This window comes from Spinacia oleracea, chromosome 4 (assembly GCF_020520425.1).
Source record: "Spinacia oleracea cultivar Varoflay chromosome 4, BTI_SOV_V1, whole genome shotgun sequence".
Lineage (NCBI taxonomy): Eukaryota > Viridiplantae > Streptophyta > Magnoliopsida > Caryophyllales > Amaranthaceae > Spinacia > Spinacia oleracea.
The window spans coordinates 155703414-155723022 of NC_079490.1; the positions used below are offsets into that span (position 1 = coordinate 155703414).

At 36.9% G+C, this 19609-nt stretch overlaps 2 protein-coding genes across 9 annotated transcripts; both read left to right on the forward strand.

Annotated features, from left to right (window-relative positions):
- The first annotated feature begins 9371 nt into the window (after positions 1-9371).
- LOC130459380 (serine/arginine-rich splicing factor RS31-like) lies at positions 9372-12206 on the forward strand. 5 transcript variants are annotated; one of them, XR_008918750.1, is made up of 8 exons: positions 9372-9615; positions 10808-10826; positions 10918-11018; positions 11103-11177; positions 11261-11335; positions 11430-11572; positions 11690-11774; positions 11853-11904. XR_008918750.1 is itself a non-coding variant. In XM_056826717.1 (7 exons), the coding sequence occupies exons 1-6, from the start codon at positions 9509-9511 to the stop codon at positions 11551-11553; spliced, it is 501 nt and encodes a 166-aa protein (XP_056682695.1). In that variant the 5' UTR covers positions 9372-9508; the 3' UTR covers positions 11554-11572; positions 11690-11989. The 5 variants fall into 5 exon arrangements, 4 of the variants coding, with proteins under 4 accessions (XP_056682695.1, XP_056682697.1, XP_056682694.1 ...); XM_056826717.1 differs by having other exon boundaries at positions 11690-11989; XM_056826719.1 differs by lacking the exon at positions 11430-11572 and having other exon boundaries at positions 11853-11988.
- A 1054-nt stretch (positions 12207-13260) lies between these two features.
- LOC110797009 (serine--tRNA ligase) lies at positions 13261-18034 on the forward strand. 4 transcript variants are annotated; one of them, XM_022002099.2, is made up of 9 exons: positions 13261-13525; positions 14524-14594; positions 14682-14843; positions 14997-15102; positions 15839-15930; positions 16439-16542; positions 16612-16795; positions 17198-17395; positions 17490-18034. In XM_022002099.2, exons 1-9 carry the CDS (start codon positions 13405-13407, stop codon positions 17754-17756), a joined length of 1305 nt encoding a protein of 434 aa, XP_021857791.2. In that variant the 5' UTR covers positions 13261-13404; the 3' UTR covers positions 17757-18034. The 4 variants fall into 4 exon arrangements, with proteins under 4 accessions (XP_021857791.2, XP_021857789.2, XP_021857790.2 ...); XM_022002097.2 differs by having other exon boundaries at positions 13262-13525; positions 15737-15930; XM_022002098.2 differs by having other exon boundaries at positions 13265-13525; positions 15737-15930; positions 17198-17377.
- The last annotated feature ends 1575 nt before the right edge of the window (positions 18035-19609 follow it).

Consider the following 19609-nt stretch of genomic DNA (forward strand, 5'->3'; position numbering starts at 1 on the left):
GTACTAGAATATTAAAAAAAAAGAGTCATTTGCGTCGCACATTTAGCTAATGTGCCACGCAAATAACTTATTTTTTTGGCGCCCAAAAAATCATTTACGTCGCTCATTAAGCTAATGTGCGACGTAAATGACTTATTTTTTTGCGCCCAAACAGTCATTTGCATAGCACATTAAGCTAATGTGCGACGCAAATGACTTTTCAGCATGGTGCCAGAAAAGTCATTTGCGTCGCACATTAGCTTAATGTGCGACGCAAATGACCCTCATTTGCGTCGCAGATGCAAATGACTTTAGTCATTGCAGTCGAGACCTTTTGCGACGCACAATGTGCGACTCAAATGGCCTTAAAAGACCGACGCAAATTGGCCTTTTTCCACTAGTGTTGCTCGCTGGTCGTAGCATCGCATCGCATCGAGCAATAAGCATCGCAGCAGTGTGGCATAAGCCAGTGCTCGCTGCCTCGCTCAGAGCGCGCGCTAGGCAGAGGAGCTAGGCGCAACGCGCACGCTAGCTCCTTTGTGCGGCGTACCGCTCGCCCTGCCTCTCGCCCTCACATTGATGCTTGCCTCGCCCCTCGTTCACTTGCACACGCGCACACTGCTCAGGCCATAGCCCTCGCGCGCGTGCTCGTGCCTTGCTCGCTACCATAGCACCGCATGGGCGACGAGCTCCCTTGCTTGTCGTCGCATGCCCGCACCATTGCAACACCCCTTAAGGGTAACACTTAGCTTTCCATTGCTTCGTGCGTGCAAGATTGTGAACGATTTATAATAAAAATTGAAACTTTCATAATTAAATTTAACGACAAATTAATTATCCATATTAATTTCATAAATTTAGGCGAAAATCGAAAATTTATTAATCAAATCAATTTCCGATTACATGATTTCTAGGAATTAAAATCTAGGTCATAGAACTTTAAATTTTCCAAACTTTAACAAATTTTATGGTGGTTTTTTAATCATACGATCCCAATTAAATTATTAATTAATTATGAAAATCAAAACAAATTCTAAATAATTTGAAATTCAACAAATTAATTATAATTACAAATTAGGTTGTATAATTAACAAATTTAGACCTTAAATTGTTAAACATATACAAAGGTCAATTATAAATTCAAGATTTACATACAAGATTCGCAAATATTTAATTTAACATCATAAAAATTACAAATTTTGCAATCGAAAAACTAAAACCTCTGAAACGTCATAGTTAGGCTTTAAATTTGGGAATTATGGGTTCGGCATCAAATCTATGATTTTTGTCAAAATTTTAAAACGTCGTTTACATGCGAAATTCACTATAAAAACATAATATTTCGACCATTATTGATAAAAGTGCCGAAAATCCTGCGAACATATAATCAAATAATCGCACGAATTTGCAATAGGTCGATTGGGAGGCATCCCCGGGATCTCTTCTGGAAACACATTGAGGAATTCATTAACTACTGCAATATCTTCAGGCTGATCTTTGATCACATGCTCTAGGTTTCTCACATTGCATAAGAAGACTGGGTTCCCTTTACCGACTAGCTTCACGAGTTCCATTGCCGTGATAATCCCTATGTTCTTAGGCTTACCAAAACGACGATATGACACTACTTTTCCTAGGCTAGACCTCAAGTGAACCTTCTGCTTCTCACAATCTATTTTGGCTTTGAACATGGCCAACAAGTCCATTCCTAGAACTACATCTAGCTTCCTAACTCAAACTCGATTAGGTTAGATAAGAACACGGTTTTGGCTATGGTCAAAGGCACATCTCTATGGATTTTGGTACACTTCACTACGCTACCAGTAGGTATGACTATAGGTACTTCAATTGTTTCAGGCTCTTTCAACCCTAATTTCCCCAAAGCGTCTACTGATATATAAGAATACGTCATACCAGAATCAAATAGAACTTTAACTAAAACAGAATTAATAGAAAAAGTACCCGCTATGACGTCAGAGGAAGTCTCCGCTTCTTGCCTAGATATCACATTCATCTTCCCTTGGGCAACTCCTTTGTTATAGCCACCTCCTTTGGTGTTTCCATTGTTGTTTCGGTTCCCATTCTGCTGTTGGTTTCCTCCAGGCTTTCCATGGTTCTGGTGATTGCCATTGCTGTTACCATTGTTACCACCTTGGTAATTCCTTTGGTTTCCACCTCCATTTCCCCCATTTCGGTTCTGATTATTCCGATTATTGTTCTTGTGGTTACCTTGGTTAGGCTTTCCATTCTTAGAATAGCATTGATACTCCCTATGGCCTAACTTCTGACAGAATCTACAAGTCACTAAGTTTCCGTCACAATCCTTTCCAGGGTGATTCATGTTACAGCGCCTACAGTCGTAGGTCCTTACTCCATTCCTTCCAGACTGATTTCCACCACCTTGGTTGTTGAGATTGCCCCCATTGTTAGCTCTAAACTGGAATTTCCAATTCCCTTTGTGCTTCTTAAAATTCCCCTGATTCTGATGGTTATTCCCTTGATTCGAGTTTCCACCACCCTTTCTCTTTTCAGTACTCCCATTCTTCCTTTGTTGTAACCCATACAGGTGAGCAGCTTTTCCGTACAGGGTGTCTAATGAGGTAAAGGTCTCTCCAGATAACAACAATTGCAAGTCCATGGTCAATCCATTCTCAAATCTTTGAGCCCTGAGCTCTTCCGTTGCCACCACTTCAGGTGCAAACCTAGACAGCTCTATGAACTTAGAATGGTATTCCGTTACAGACAGACCATCCATTTTGAGTTCGATGAACTCCTACGCCTTTTGCTTCTTCAGATAGGGTGGGTAAAACTTGTTCCTTAATGCGGTTTTGAATGCTTCCCACCCAAAGTTAGGTGTGGCTCTAAGGGTATTCTCACATCGTTGCCACCATAGATCAGCTTCACCTCTCAGGTAGTACACAGCACTGTTCACCCTAAGGTTTTCGGGGCAATTCACAGCTACAATAAGCTTATCAAATTCTCTCAACCAGTTTTCAAGCACACTTGGTTCAATCTCTCCGCTATACAATGGAGGCTTGCTTTGAGATATTTTCTTAAACATTTCCCCAGCCGGATCATGCACTGGGTTGGCTCTCGATTGAGCTAGGTCTCGAACTACCTCAGCTAGTTGTCTAACCACTTCAGAATCTCTTGGTTAGCCATAACCCTTCTCCTGAATAAAATAGAAGACTAACTTTAATATTGGTTGGACATGACATTACTAAGGCACTAGTTCGACAACGAACCCACTCACAACAAGAACACAATCACACGTGCCCTAGGGGGAGTTGGCGCCACTTTTGGGCCTTCTCACCCAACTATTTGATGCATGTAGTTTAGACGGTTGCTACTTTGACCACCTTGCACATAAGATTTCATTGAAGAAACAACAATTAATCCCTTTGCGATACCCACAAAACTTAGAATTGAAAATTGAACTTAAGAGATAACGAAAAGGAAATTCTATGCTTTTATTAATGCTTCAACGAATAGGTCTTACATCCACCAATGATATAACTTTTATTTCTCCAACTATAACAGAACTAACAACCATAAGTAGTATCTTTGCCACTTTATTATTCAACGAAAATAAATAACTAAGGATTACATTTCTCTAAAGACTAATGTCATCACGACGATCATTTCTTTCCTTGTATTGCTCTGGAGTAAAGTCTTGATCATTAGGATCATCCAAGTCTTCTTCCGGATCAAAGTCTTCATCCATAGCCTCATCATCCTGTTGTGGCTCACTCTCAACCACATTGTTCTCTTCAAGCTCATCCTCAGATCCACTAGATATCTCAATTGTTGGTTCAGGAACTATAGGATTAGGATTTTCAATCTCTACTACATCATCATCATCATCATCGTCCTCCTCAACATCATTTGCTTGCTCATCATGGATCATGCCATCCTCACCATCACTTTCTACGTACTCCTCCATAGCCCATACCTAGACCCGCAGAGTACTTCCCATCCTCATAGCTATTCTCCGCAACCTCTAAGATAGTAGTAAGAACCTCAGTATCATACTTCCACCTACCATCTCCAGTCCCATATTTGTACCAATTAGGGGTACCATCATTAAAATGCATGTCACTGAACTTGTCCTTAAGGTCTATGTAAGGGTTCTTATGGGGAAAACAATGAATAACCATACTAGCCATCATATCTTTGTGCCTAAGGTGGGGAATATCCTTGGTCGAAGCAAAATAGTTGCAAGCAAACACGATCTTCTGGACATACATGTGCGGAGTCTCGTTATCCATCTTCTCTAAGTATCCTAGACTGGTGAACTTAGAAGGTAGCATCCTTAATTCCTGAAAATTCACAACTAAAAAGTCTTACTAACGCGTTCCCATAAAAATTCCAACCCAAAAAGGATACAATAGGTAGTTCGTGGAGCCATACAATTTCAATGCACAAGTATATGCTCAACATGAAATATGATGCAATTAATCACATAAAGCAAGATAAAACATGGTTAAGACACATACATGGCAATTAATAAATCACATTGTCACATAATATGCATTCTTAAATTAATATGCCCTTCTTAATCTACCCATTCCTCACTTGAAAATAATATTAATTTTCGAAATTAATTAAGAAATAACTCCTAACTTAGTTGAAATTATTTAAAATTAAAAATCGAAAATTAATAAGAATTATTAATTAATTAAACAAATTAATTTCGGATAATAATTAAGGAAATCCGAAAAGAAAAAAAAAATTAAATCCGAAAAATTCGAAAAAGAAATTCGAGTGAATAAATAAATAAAATAAAATAAAATAAATTCGGATAATTAAAAGGAAAATCCGAAAAAAAATATTTCGTATTTAATTTGAAAATATCGAATAAATAAAATGAATTTCGGAAAAAATTAAGTAAATTAAATAATAATTCAAACTTTTCAACTTATTTCAAACGACCCAAAATAATTGATATTTGACCTTTAAAATATTGAGTACTCAAAATAATACGTTTTTACTTTAGGAAAATAATATTATTTTTTTTTTTTTTTTTTTTTTTTTTGACAGCTAGGAAAATAATATTTAAAAATCCTAAAGTTCCGCATTAGTCTCCGATTACCACTTTGTAATATTGCTTACTACAAAGAAGGAATGAAACTAAGCTCTAGTATACCACTTTGTAACACCCTAATAATTCCTTGCTTTTATAAAATCATTTTCCAACTTAAATAAAGGGATTACTAAAGTATTACCGCCACCGTGATAACGGTTAAGGCTATTACCAGAATTACGCAGCGGAATTTACTGTCAACTAACTTTTCAAAAACATAGATAATAAATTACCGAGGCCTCCTACAAATTGGAACCATGACGGCCCAAAAACCAAAGTATAAAAGTTCAACGAATTCAAACATAATTAAAGTATAAATAAAATGGTTTCAAAGTACGAAAGCATGCAACTCTCTCAATCATCCCAAGCCACATGATTTCGATCTACCAACCTGCTATATTATTCTACTCCCCATCAATGCAAGTGCAAATGATAGATCATCATAGGGTCATAAGGCAAAGGCCATGACCAAAAACACAAAGCACGTAGTCAGCAAACGCTGAGCACTTACAAGAATAGAGCGAAACAAAACTATAAACATGCATCACTCACTAAGTGTTAATCAACATGCAAAAGCCATTTAAGAATTAACAAACAAATCATGAATACAAGACTCGACTCTTGACTCAACTCTTGACTCACAATTTAATTAGAATAAGCTTTCGAACGGGCCAAAGAAATATTCCATAAAGGAAGGGTGATGGGAGCCAACCATACACCAAATAATAAATAATCAAATCGGGACATACCGAGTGTCGGGTCATACCGATGGAATTCCTGCGCATAATATAAATGAAACAACGTCTTGTATCATTAGTAGGAGATCAAGCTTTCCGGCAAGTCTCCCCCCATTGTTCATACTCAAGGTATATACGTTCCAAGAGTTTTGAAGCTTGTTCTGGTTGCACTTTACGTTTATTAATATTTTATTAAAGGTGAACTCAAGACTCAACACTCATACACACATAAAATTAATAAACAACAACCAAAACGATCTTATTTTAATGCTTTAGGACTTGTGATCCACAAGGTAAGACACTTGTGAAATTACTACCAGGTTCCTTCTCACAAAAGTGATATTCCACATCATGCCCATTAACATGAGGGTTGTGCCCTTGCACGACAAAGCCTAATTCATTTCATATAATATTCCCAACTGAACCCTACATGTGCGGTGGCTTACGTGAGCTAACCTTTCACATGTGGTAAAATAAATAGTACAACGTGGTACGAATAATTGGCTCAAAAGTATGCTAGACATCCCGTACGATAGCATAATAATAAATAATCCATCTCTTGCATGTGAAAACAACCATACATGCATAAATATTGAACAACATGCTTGACAATAAAATCCATACTCATAATAATCCCAACATGCTTGTTCAATCAATAATCCAGTAAATCCAACATCATAATTCACATGATCGTTCACCAAAATAAACATGAATCCACCTAATATAATTCACATCAACAACAATCATGTAATTCTCTTGACAAATGGTGTGGTCGCCCTAGACTTGTACGTACCTTGAATACCTAAGCGTAGGGGCCACTTTGCAATACGAGCACTCACTTAGAAATCACCTTCTATCACCAAAATAATGAAACTTAAATTATTTCCATGTTCATTAAATTTCCACCAACTTTATAAAATCTTAAACCTTATTTAAACTTTAGAATTCAATCGTTCTTCAATAAAATAATTGTCTCAATTTGCAAAACCAATCCCTAGTATGAAAACATACTTTTTCCGCCTTTAAAATCAATAAAAATCAACACTTTAAGCCTTTATATAAATCTGAAAATACAAATGATTATCATAATTAAAATCATCACCTAATTATGCTAATCAATTGACTCATTAGGTTTAGGTTAAAACCCTAACTTGAAAATCCCAATAAAACCAATTTAACATCATAAAAATCAATCCTTTATTAAATAAACGGATCTCAAAATTCATGCTTTAATAATTAAAACAAGCCTAATGAATCACAACACATAAATCCTCAACGCACGGTGTTCATAACCGATTCCCAGCATTTTAATTATTCAAAACAATAATAATATTATAATTTAAAATACGGGATTGAGATAGAATAGTGTAAGGGAATTAGGATTATACCAATCCGGCCTATAGCACGGAACAATCACGAATATAATGTGATTGGGCGAAAAGAATTGGACAACGAACAAGAACAACACACACACACATGTTCCGTGTGTGCGCGCGGCAAGGGACGAGATACAGCAGCGCTGGCGCACGGGACAAGGGCAGCACAGCACGCTAGGCGCGCTCGGGACAAGGGCAGCACAACACGCTGGGCGCTGGGCGCTGGGCGCGAGGAAGGGGCGAGAGAGCAGGGGCGCGCGCGCGCTGGGGCGCGAGGGTGAGCAGCAAGACAGAGCGACAAGAGAGGGAGAGAGGTGTTGGGCGCTGGGCGCGACAACACACGAGGGTGCAAGGCGATGGCACGTCAGCACGAGGGCACGAGCACGATAGCTGTGCGGGCGTGCGGGGAGAGCCGGACGAGAGAGGAGAGGGGGAAGGAGTGTGGGGCAAGAAAAGCAAAAGAGGGTTTATGAAATTAAGGGGGATCATTTAATGAGGGGAGTCCTATTTATAGGCTCCCAATTTCTAATGGACTAGGCTTAGGAATTAGAATTGGGCTTAGGGAATTAAATGATTGGGCTAGCTTAGGACTTGAATTAAATTCTTTTGATTGGGCTCGTTTAATGAAACTAATTGGACTTTTCATTTAAAACCCAAACCTTTTAAAATTACTTGTGACCCATTAAATTTTCCGACTCGGAAATTAAATCCGTTTCATAATTAATTAAAATAATAAATATTCTAATTAATTAAAATACATTTAAATAATATTTAAATGCTAAATAAATTCCAAAAATCGTAAAATTCTTTATAAATATAATAGAATATATTTATAAATATTATAAAAATACGAGGTATTACAATTCAGGATACATACTATGTGATGCGTGCCTTCCCTAGCTGCTCCTGAACCGAACAAGAACAAGTACATGACTCCAAATGTCGTCCCTTCGTAGATAGTCCACAGCACGTTCGGATCCGCCTTATATTCAACCAACTAGAATATTCTCTAAGGTTTTAATTATGTGCACTCGGGAAACTCACAATGGTGATAGGTAATTTTAATTGTGATGTATAAATTGTGATCATGAACCACATAGGGTGGAAATAGGGAATTAGAATTCTACTATGAATAAATTAACTAATCCTATATATTAGGACTCTAGTTAACTAACAACATTAGTATTCTAGGGATAATCAAATACTAACTATTTCAGATCTACCCTTAACATCTAATTATAGTAGAATTAGGAAAACAATAACTTGACGCACAAGAAGCTTGGGCCGCACGCTAGCCTTGCAGCGTGCGGCCCAAGCTCACGTTGTCGCGCAAGGCTTGGCGCCAAGCCACAGCACGCGGCCCATGAGTTGGGCGTTGTTGCACTTTCTCGGCCCAAGCGTGCTTGCTTCATGTGGGCTTCCTTGGTGTTGGGCCTGGCGCTTGCGCTGGGCCTTGCGTCTCGCAAGCTCGCTCGTCGAGCATTCCCACGTCGCGCTTCCCATTCGTTTTCCGATTTCGGAATTTATTTCCGTTTCGAACAATATTTACGTTTCCGTTAATATTATTTATTCCTATAATATTTTCCGATTTCGACAATATTTCCGATTCCGGGAATATTTCTGTTTCCGGCAACATTTCCATTTCCGATAATATTTTCCGATACGAACCATATTTCCGTTTTCGGAAATATCTTCGACTTAGATAATATTTATATTTCCTTCATGAACCATATTTCCGTTTCCGGCAATATCTTCATTTCCGGAAAATATTCCCTTTTGCCTTTTGATGATTTTAGCTCCCACTGGAACCTAGATCCATCATTTCCGAATGACCATAAATAGAGTACTTAATGAATATTATATTCACTTAAATACTTGATCCGTTCACGCACTATTTGTGTGACCCTACGGGTTCAGTCAAGAGTAAGTTGTGGATTAATTCATTAATTCCACTTGAACTGAAGCGGCCTCTAGCCAGACATTCAGACCACTTGATCTCACGGAATTATTAACTTATTAATAAATACTGAACAACATTTATTAGACTTAGCATTAAATGTAAACTTGGACCAATTGCAGTATTTCCTTCATCTGTAACGTCACTTTTCGTGTCCCAATTGGAAAAGACTAATACACCCTTCACATTTTTACAATTTATTTCAATCACCCTAACTGGGCAGCCATGTACTCCGCCTCCTTCCTCCTTCCTCTCAAACCTTTCTTCTTCATTTCGTTAAGCTTCTTCTCCTTCCTCAAACCCCTAATTTACATTTCTTAATTTCTTCGAGTTCAGGCTGGTCTGATTGATACTCTCGCACACATATAAGGACTGAATGTCTGCAATTGTGCGCATCGACAATGTTCTTTCAACTCTCGGTTCTTTCGATTTCAATTTGGGGAAGAAATCGAGTTCCGGAATCACTCTCCTTCTCTCTCTTTGGTAAATCACTCAATTTCTTTCATTTCTTAAAATTTCGATTCAAATTTGTAAGATTTGGGGGTTTGATTTGTTCCAGCTCAATTGATTGATGATTGAAATTTGGGTGCTTTCTATCATCTCTCTCACTCTTGCTACAAGGAAACTTTAAGATATTCAATTAATTAATATGTAATTAATATATATATTTTCCACAAGGAAATTGTCAGGGATGTAGGATATGAAAATGATATTTTTTGCGGGAAATTGTTAGGAATATGCAAATAATGAAGTATGGTTTTGGTATAGGCAGATTTCTAGGAATGTAGGGTTTATTATTGCGTTTGTTTGAATTTTTGTATAGGCAAATAATCGAGTCTTTATGTTCACGTATGATTCTGTTTAATGCGTTGTTTGAATTTTTATAGAAATCTTTGAACTTCATTCTATTGATTTGATTTGACCCTAATTTCCGAAGATTCTATTTCAACAACGTGAATTTCAAACGATTAGGGTTTTGATCGGTGTTTGTACATATTGATTTTTGCTGTGTGTATGATTTATTTTTCGGTGGATTAGGTTGATTTCAGATCTATAAGCTATTGTAATTAGGGTTTTCCATTGTTGGATATGCATATTGAGGATAATGTGTTTTGGTAATATGACACATGTAAATGCATATTGAGGAATTGAGGGTATATGCATATTCGTAGGTAAAACTGAGGGTATATTTGTAGGTAAAATTGAGGAATGCATATTGAGGAATATGTAAATTCTTGATCACATGTAAATGCATATTGAGGAACTGAGGGTATATTTTTAAAACAATGTGACGTTTGTAGCCCTTAGATCAAATTAATCGAACGACCTAAAATATACGCGTGTCATTAATGGTACTTCGGTACTGTTCAAGTTTTTGTTCCCAATGTCACGTTATCGTACCCAGAAACGACCACTGTATATGATTTAGGCAAATGTTCGTAGAGAATACAACATCCGGTTCGGGTTCGGGTTTGGGTTTGGGATATCTTGGAAATTCGCTCCTTTTGGGAAATAATGCCAAGTTCTTGAAAGAGGTAATTCTTATTTCTCTAATTTTCAGATGATTATATTTCATTTTTCACAATTATTATGAGATCTGGAGATTTCGAATTGATTATGGAGATTTTGTTGATTTGATGTGTTTTTTCCGATTTTGGTTTGAATTTCTTAACAGGCTCTTAAATAATCAAATGGTATGACATCTTACCTAATTTCAGTTTAAAATCTAGCACCCACTATTTAGATCTTATTAGAGTTCCGGGTAATATCTATGTCTTTCGATAGGATTTTGAAACCCAAAATGGCATTGAGGAAGTTGCTGCAATTATTAGAGGCAATCCTGATTATGGCAGAGATGAGAGCCCTGCTAATGGAAGATACCACAGGTTTGGGCTAATCCTTCCTTATACTAACTATTCATTTCTCTACAGTTAGAGACTAAAAATTTAGAACATTTACTGTTTATGTAGTCGCTCTAGACTCGAAGCTCAGGGTAGTCCTGAATTTGTTAAAGATGAAAGCCCTGCTAATGGAAGATACCACAGGTTTTTGTTAATATCCAACCTGACTATCTTCATCTCTCTACCATTTTGGGACTGAAGTTTAAGAACCTATACTGTCGATGCAGTCGCTCTAGATCCGAAGGTCGAGGAACTTCTTATTATCCTAAAGATGAAAGCCCTGCTAATGGAAGATATCACAGGTTCAGTTAATCTCTAACCTGAATACCTTAATTTCTCCTCAGACTCAATTTAAGACTTAATTTATAGATTCTATGATGTTGAATATTGATGTAGTCGTTCTAGACTTGAAACTCGGGGAACTCCTGATTATGCTAAATATGAAAGACATGTTAATGGAGGAAGATACCACATGTTTGTGTTCATTGCCACCCTAATTCCCTTAAGCTTTTCCGACTGATGAGGTACTAGGTCTAGATGTGAGTCCTCATGCCCCTGTTGTTCTTTTATACAAAGTATTTGTTGTGAACTTAAAGAACATTCAGTTCTCTCTTCAACTCAACTGTGGACTTACTTCATTGCATCTTAACTATCAGTCGATCTCCTCCGCCACGAGAGAGGTCGAGATCCTAAGCAAGGAGATGGTAACAAATCGGTCACAGGAAGGGCTTTCAAATTTAGGTGGCTTTCAAATTTCAGAAAATATTTCTACTTGGTATACATGTGTGACTACTATGGTTTTGATGGTGTGTTATGCAGGGTTTTTGTGGATACTGTGAGTGAGTTATGTGTCAAGCATGTTGAATGTCCTGTCATTACAATCAAGCGACGTGCAAAGCAGACTCCTCAAGACCCTGTAGTCTGTAAAAGACTAAGTGCTTATGATGTGGCCGAACTGTGGCTGATTTCAAGTGTGAACATTTTGTAAATTTTGTTAATTTTTTGGAGACGATCTTGAGTCAAATATGGGTGTGGTTTATTTTTGTGTGTATGACAATGAATTGAAGATGCATTGTTGTGATCTCTTGAACAACTGCTTTAAGGTTGTCACGCTGTACATTAAAGTAAACACATTATTACTCTGTTTCACTATTTAGATGCATGATTGTATAGTATAACCTTAATTTTTTAAAATATGAACTTTGTAAATTTTTTTTTATCTAATATTTTATATTTCGTGGCAGTAATACAATTTTAAGTTTTTATATAATCTCGCACGCATCGCATGCATATAAGACTAGTATAGCTAATGCCCGAAGTCATATGTGTCAGGTTTGTGTCTAATACTACGGAATAATTTATACCTAGTATTTAAAAAGGAACACCATAGATTATTCGAAGCCATGTGGCATCTCATTATTAGAAGTCATGTGGCATCTCTCCTTTCATCCATCATATTGTTTTTTTGTTTTTTTCAATTTTTCTTTATTGTTTCTATGATCTACAACTTCTAATGCCTCTTCCACTCCATTTTACTTATTCAACATCAAGTTATTAATAGTCTAATATACTCATTAGTCTTTTCCACTCCACCCCTTTAACATCCAATATTTATTCAACGTATAATTTTTATATATTTTCCAACCTTCAAATTACACCTTTATTTAATTCATATATTACAAAAAATCAGAAGTACTTACTAATTAAAACTTCAAAAGACATCTGAACAACCAGTATACAAACGTCCGTTCTATAAACGGGCTCAAAAGCTAGTTGATTTGAAAACCCTCATCTAACCAAGTACATATCATGTCGTGTTTTAGTGTTTGAAATGTTTAATTAAACGAGTTTGAAATAGAGCTTATCATCATGGGCCCGACCCGCTGGACCGACCCGACTCGGCCAGAAAATTAGCCGGTTTTGGGCGGCCTATTCCGGCCGGTCCGGCCCGGACTTTTTCAAAAAATTACGGGCTTTGGACAACACAAAATAACATTTTTAATTATAAATTTGGCCCGGCCCGAAAATGGCCCGAAAAGCCCGCTAATTTTGACCCGAAATAACGGGTTTTGTGCACACAAAATTGGCCCTAACCTTGGCCCGACCCGGTCCGACACAACTGACAGTTTTTTATTCTCTCGGTCCGGCCCGACTTTTGATCAGGTCTAGTTTGAAACAAATTATCCGCTTTCAACCTATTCCGTTCGTGTCGTGGTGTCACTTCGAATTGGAACAACATGTGCAAAGTTGGCAAAACCCTGCATAATTTACTCACCCCATTGGCAACCTTCTTTACTAACTTGCATCTTCTCTTCCCTCTGCCGCCTCCATTAGCGTTTCCTTGAGTGTAATCTGAGAAAACAAAACCAAAATGTTGGACATAAATTTATTCAGGGAAAACCCTGATAAAATCCGCGAATCTCAAAAAGTTCGTTTTGCCGATGTCGCCATTGTCGACGAGATTATCAGCCTCGATCAAGAATGGCGCAAACGTACTTTCTCTCTCCTCTATAATTATCTTTTCGCTTTACTGAATTGCTTTCTTCAACTTTGTTTTTTCTGGGATTTTTATGTTTTTTGTTTGCTTTCGTTAAATTTGTGCATGATTTTCTAGGGGAATCTTCATTTTTCTATGAGCTGTAATTTTGGGAGCGTGATAATTTATACTTGTAATTTGTTTTGACCTGAATTATTAGGAAAATTTTCAATTTGCTATGAGCTGAATGCTGGGGTAATGGTGGATTGAAGATGTTTTTTTTTACTTAAGAAATTGAAAAAATGGGTTATAGAGAATGATTAAAGGGGTTGGATTCAACATAGAAAGCCGGCTGAATTAAACATCGGTTAGAGCATGTTTATCAAATGCCAAGAGTTTGAACTTCAATCCAATAAAATATACGAAGTAATATTTATATTTTCGCTCTCACAAACACCAAACCCAACAACAACAATATTTAACAACATTTATAAACAATATTGTTTGGTCCTCTCGTATGCCGCATGTCAAGTCTTCCATGCATGAAATTGGGTTTTCGTTTGGTGTTCATGAACACCGATTCTTAAATGGTTTCACTATCTCTTCCTTTTTCTCTCATCTCTCTAACTATTTTTTGTATTTAACTCAATTCTCTCTCTTGAACACCGAAAATTGGTGTTTGATAAACATGTTCTTAGGCCGTCTTTTACCAGAATTTGATGTGCACAAGTACAAATTTTGGATAAACTTGGAACAAAATTTTCACATTAATACTCAAGTTTAAAATAAACAATGTAGTTTTGCTGTGATTTGAAGTATAACTGTTTTGAATTAATTTCTGATTGGAAAGTCAACTAGACAGTAGTGGACGAAGGAAGTCAATTTGATTACACTTTTTCATCTTTGTTAGCTATTGCCTATTACAATATGTTGTAGATGTTTAGTGTTTAGTTCTTGTAATTATCTAGGTGGTTCAACTAGCTCTTCATTCTTGATAAACGATTTCTTGTTAAGGTCAATTTGAGTTGGAGACCTTGCGCAAGGACTTCAATAGGATCAACAAAGAGGTGGCACGCTTGAAAATTGTGAGTTGCTCCCTGTACTCATATTTTCCTTTATTTACAGAACGTTACTTTATCTTCTAATTTCTTACCTAAGGATTTTCTATGAAGGCTGGTGAGGATGCATCTGAATTGATCAGAAGCACAGAAGAGAATAAGAAATTAACTGCCGATAAAGACGCTGAGGTTCAAGAAGTTAAGGCTGCATTATATGCCAAATTGGAATTGGTTGGAAATCGGGTTGATGATTCAGTCCCCATTAGCAATGATGAGGTATTATGTGTATGGATGTTGATGATAATATATCTTCTCTATATCTTAGTGATTGAATAAGGTGTTCATTAGAGTTAAGTAATTACTCCATTAGAACTAAATGCGTTTAATCATTTGACTTCATGTCCACAAACTTGTTTGATGATGATGTAGGCGGACAATGCTGTGATTCGAACATGGGGTGAAAAGAGAACAGAGTCAAAGTTGAAAAATCATGTTGAGCTTGTTGAGCTTCTGGGAATAGTAGACACAAAGAAAGGTTCTTGCTTTTGAAATTTCCAACCTGATGATGGGTTTTTTTGTTTTGTTTTTGCTTTTATAATACCATTAACTGTTCTTTTTTTCTTATATTAACCCTCGCCTCGCTTTTACGGATACTAAGGTGCCTGTTATCTTAGTTTTAAGATGCCTTATACTCTATTGTAAATGTGGTCTTGTTACTGTTGTTCTCGTTCAAGTACCTTTATTTTTTTTGGAATTTTACTTGAGACATGCTAATGTAGTGTTTTCTGCAAAGTGATTGCCTTTCACCATCGATGAATCTACAGGAACAAAATCATTAATTGTTTTTGGTTATGTTCTTCGGCTGCTTGACAAAAATTTCTGAATTTGAACTTTCTTTTTCACTTTTTCTTGCTGAAGATCTGAGCATGCCTTTGTTAGGGTAGCATTTGCTTAGTTTGCCACTATATTCTAATGGTAATCAGGGCCAAGTCCTGCGTATTCCTGTGGGTGAAAGTTGGATGCGTTCAGTAGGATAATGTCCATCTCATAATTCAGTAATTCTATAGAGAATGTTGTTCAGTCCTCCATCTCTCAGTAACAGCATGCCCTTTGATTATTGTTTCATTTCCTATCTAGTTGTGTTGATTGCGCAAGTATGACACGTCCAGGCTCTAATGTTGCTGGGGCTAGAGGTTTTTACTTGAAAGGCGATGGTGTGCTTCTAAATCAAGCTCTGATAAATTTTGGTCTTGGTTTTCTGTCATCAAAAGGATATACACCATTAATGACCCCATTCTTCATGCGGAAAGATATCATGGCAAAATGTGCTCAATTATCCCAATTCGATGAAGAACTTTACAAGGTACTCCCTCCGTCCCCTATTGGTTGCCGCATGTCCTAAAAATGCTTTATTGAGAATTGGGTTGAGTGGAATTGAGAAAGACAAAAGTGGTGGGCCAAATGTATTTTATGTGAGAGTAAAATTGTGGTCCCATGTTCACTTTTAGTAATGGGGCAATCTTTTAGGGACGGACCAAAATAGCAAATTATGCAAACAAAAAGGGACGGAGGGAGTAAATATTTTGTAGTCCTGATAACTGTTTTCCGTATATGTGTCTTTCTGAGTTTCTGTGATGCCCTAAGCTCCTAACTGTTGACCTTTCTATCTGATTGAAGTATTAGATTTTGGGTTTTACCATTGCGACACTGAATAGATATGCTTTGAGAATATTTTTCGCATCAGTTAGCCACTCCATCATACATATGTTTGTGACATATATGTTTTTCCAATCAGATTACTTACTGTTGTTGGTTGCTGTCAGTTTGGTTTTTGATGAGCATAGAGACATTGTTGTCTGACTATTCAATAGGTAACTGGCGAGGGAGATGACAAATATCTTATTGCCACTGCTGAGCAGCCACTCTGTGCTTTCCACTTGGGCGATTGGATTCATCCTTCGCAACTCCCGATAAGGTGCAATTTTAGTTCTTTTGTATGATTGGAATCATTAGATTGTGTGCTTATTTGTGTTATTCTTGTTAGATATGCAGGATACTCATCGTGCTTTCGTAAAGAGGCAGGTTCACATGGGAGAGATACTCTTGGAATTTTCCGAGTCCACCAGTTTGAGAAAATTGAACAGTTTTGCCTCACTAGCCCACTTGAAAATAAATCATGGGAAATGCACGAGGAGATGTTACAGAACTCAGAAGAATTTTATCAGCAGGTATAATGTTTTTCTCCTTTTTTGTGTGTGTGTGAGTGTGTGTGTGTGTGTGTGTGTGTTAATGAGCCACAAGGGCAATACAAATACAAATTACAAATGGGGGAGGGGGGATTCGAACCTATGACTTATCTTACACAGGCCCTCAGTGTTAACACTTGGCCAAGACCTCATTGGCATGTGCTTGACTTTTCTCTTGGTATTTTGTGTGTTGTTCAACTTCAAAAAATCACAAGAACTGGTCAGGATATCTAACTAAATGCAGTACTTTTGATTTTGTTAATGATAAAACTCTCTAGTATGTGGTGGTGCGTATCTATTTTACCATGCCTGATTTGTGACGCTGCCATGTTTTCATTTCCAGATCTAAAAAACCTAATTTGTTATCTGTTGCCATTATTGCAGCTGGGCCTTCCTTATCAGATAGTGGCCATTGTTTCTGGTGCCCTGAATGATGCAGCTTCAAAGAAGCTTGATTTGGAAGCTTGGTTCCCTGCCTCTAGAGCATACAGAGAGTTGGTGTCGTGTTCTAACTGTACAGACTACCAGTCAAGAAGATTAGAAATAAGATATGGCCAGAAAAAGGTATCCTCTTTAATCTTGGTAGGTCTCCTATGCCTAATTTAGCTGGACTTATATATAGTTTAGGTTAGAGTTGTGAATGTGGATGAAGTTTGATATTTGTGTTTGGTAACAGAGCAATGAACAAAGAAAGGAGTACGTACATCTGCTGAATTCAACTCTGACAGCAACTGAAAGAACCTTGTGCTGTGTTCTGGAGAACTATCAGAAGGAAGACGGAGTTGAAATACCACAAGTTTTAAGACCATTCATGTATGGGAAGACTTTCTTGCCTTTCCAAAGCAAACCCGCTCCTGAATCAAAGGGAAAGATGTCTAAAGCTGCCTTAAATATTCAACGAGGCATACACCGTCTTGCTTTGCCGTTGCTCAGAAATGTTTAACAAAACAAATTCCATAATTAAATACAACTACTTCTATATCATATGATCATATCTGTATCATTTAGGAATTAATTAAATCCCCTCTTACCAGTTTTATCACCCTTTTCCTAATTTTTCTCTTGATTTATGGTTAGCCAAATATTTAAAACAACTTGATCTTGCCGCCAAACTTCAATAAAAGTATCCCTGCATGTTCAAAAACATACTTCGTATGAAATACTCGGTTACCTTAAAGCGTATTGCATCGTTATTAAGTTGAATTAAAGAAGCTTATGGAAGTCTTCCAAGTTAGTCTTTTTTCCAATCTTTGTAATTTGGATTATTTATGCCTTAACCTGCTTATTTGGTCGCTTTAATTTAATTTCCGCACTTATAATTCAATCGGTTACCACTTACACCTAGTCTTTTTAGGTGTTGTGCAATTAATTTCATTAATCTACTTTTGCTATTGTGATATTTGTTTATGCTTACTTTCATCACCATTTTCCATGCTAAACACAAGACCTACAATATTCAATCACGACTAATAAGATGATTTTTGAGCAATCGGACTAGGTTTTCATTAATTCGGACGAGCTTTCAAGATACAGTTTACTAATTACAAAACATGCTCACCCGCATAATTAGATTCATGCTAAGATTATTTGCACGAAAATGATTCTTGTATTGGATTTATACATACCTTAGTTAATCCGAATTAAGTACATTGTTCCGGGACTCGGATATCTAAACTGTTTCAATTTCAACGTGTTATCCGCGAGTCACGTAGTCTTTCCAAACGGACTATAAACGGTTTGGTGACGACTATTTCAATTTCAATATTAAAAGTCGTAGGGGCGCCCGAGTTTATTTCGATTTCAAATGTACGAGATTAGTGTGTCATTAGTCATGAAACTCTAAGTGGCTTTCCTTTGAGGGTTGGATTGTAAACAATCAAGTCACTTAGTACATTCATGATTTTTGACAACCTATTTCGAGTTTGGCGTTTTTAGCATTTTACCTAAATAATTTGCTAAAACCGTTAAAGTTCAACATGCAAAAACGTTTTCAAACCCGATCGAAAATGACCCCTACAGAACTATAATTATTGTTTTTTTTAATAATAGTGCAAAGTTGCTAGTAGCTGCAACTTAATTGTACTCAATTTTTCCTGATTACGTGATTTCCTGTGTTTGTTGGTCTTTGGCTATTCTTATTGTCCCTGTGATGACCCACCTCTACTTTGATATTGATTGGTGAGCAATCACAATATCAATATCAACTAGTCTTTGTAGGTTTGGATATCATTTCATTTGGGGATTTTTGAGTGGCTTGCTTTACGATTCTTATTGGGTTTTAGCTTTCTACTTTATTGAATTATTTGTTGGGTTTTCATTTGGATTTCTTATCTGGATTTCAAGTTTGAATTTTCAATTAGGATTTCATTTAAAGTCGACTTTGATTTTTGGGCCTTTAATGGTTCCAAGTTGTAAGGACTTCCTTAGTATTTTATTGAAGGTTATTTTATTTATCCCGCTGCAACATTCTGAATAAGCCGTAAGTTTTCAAGTGCAATAATACACTAATAACTTTCTGAATTAATTATAATTTAAATGGAAATTTAGTTTTTACAATAGAGAGAATTATTTGGTGTTACAGGGTGGTTGCAGGCGATGGGCCGAAGGGAAGAGGAGAGAGAAAAGAGAGGAGGAAAATTCAGGGCTTTGTAATATTTTTGCCTGAGGCACAAGTGAACATTAGTCACGAATTTCCAGGACTAATGGGGTATTTAGAGCATATTTATCAAACACCTTGGTTTTGGTCTTCAACCTAATAAAATATAATATTTTTCCATTTCTCTCTCCCCAACACCA

What these genes read in the sequence shown, in the direction of transcription:
- LOC130459380 (XM_056826716.1), top strand. Translation starts at nt 9,509, where the DNA reads ATGTCTGCAATTGTGCGCATCGACAATGTTCTTTCAACTCTCGGTTCT. An exon ending in GCTAATGGAAGATACCACAG is followed by an intron (nt 11,178 to 11,260) that starts GTTTTTGTTAAT and finishes CTGTCGATGCAG; the next exon opens with TCGCTCTAGATCCGAAGGTC. An exon ending in GCTAATGGAAGATATCACAG is followed by an intron (nt 11,336 to 11,852) that starts GTTCAGTTAATC and finishes TGTGTTATGCAG; the next exon opens with GGTTTTTGTGGATACTGTGA.
- LOC110797009 (XM_022002097.2), top strand. Translation starts at nt 13,405, where the DNA reads ATGTTGGACATAAATTTATTCAGGGAAAACCCTGATAAAATCCGCGAA. An exon ending in TCCCCATTAGCAATGATGAG is followed by an intron (nt 14,844 to 14,996) that starts GTATTATGTGTA and finishes ATGATGATGTAG; the next exon opens with GCGGACAATGCTGTGATTCG. An exon ending in TCGATGAAGAACTTTACAAG is followed by an intron (nt 15,931 to 16,438) that starts GTACTCCCTCCG and finishes ACTATTCAATAG; the next exon opens with GTAACTGGCGAGGGAGATGA.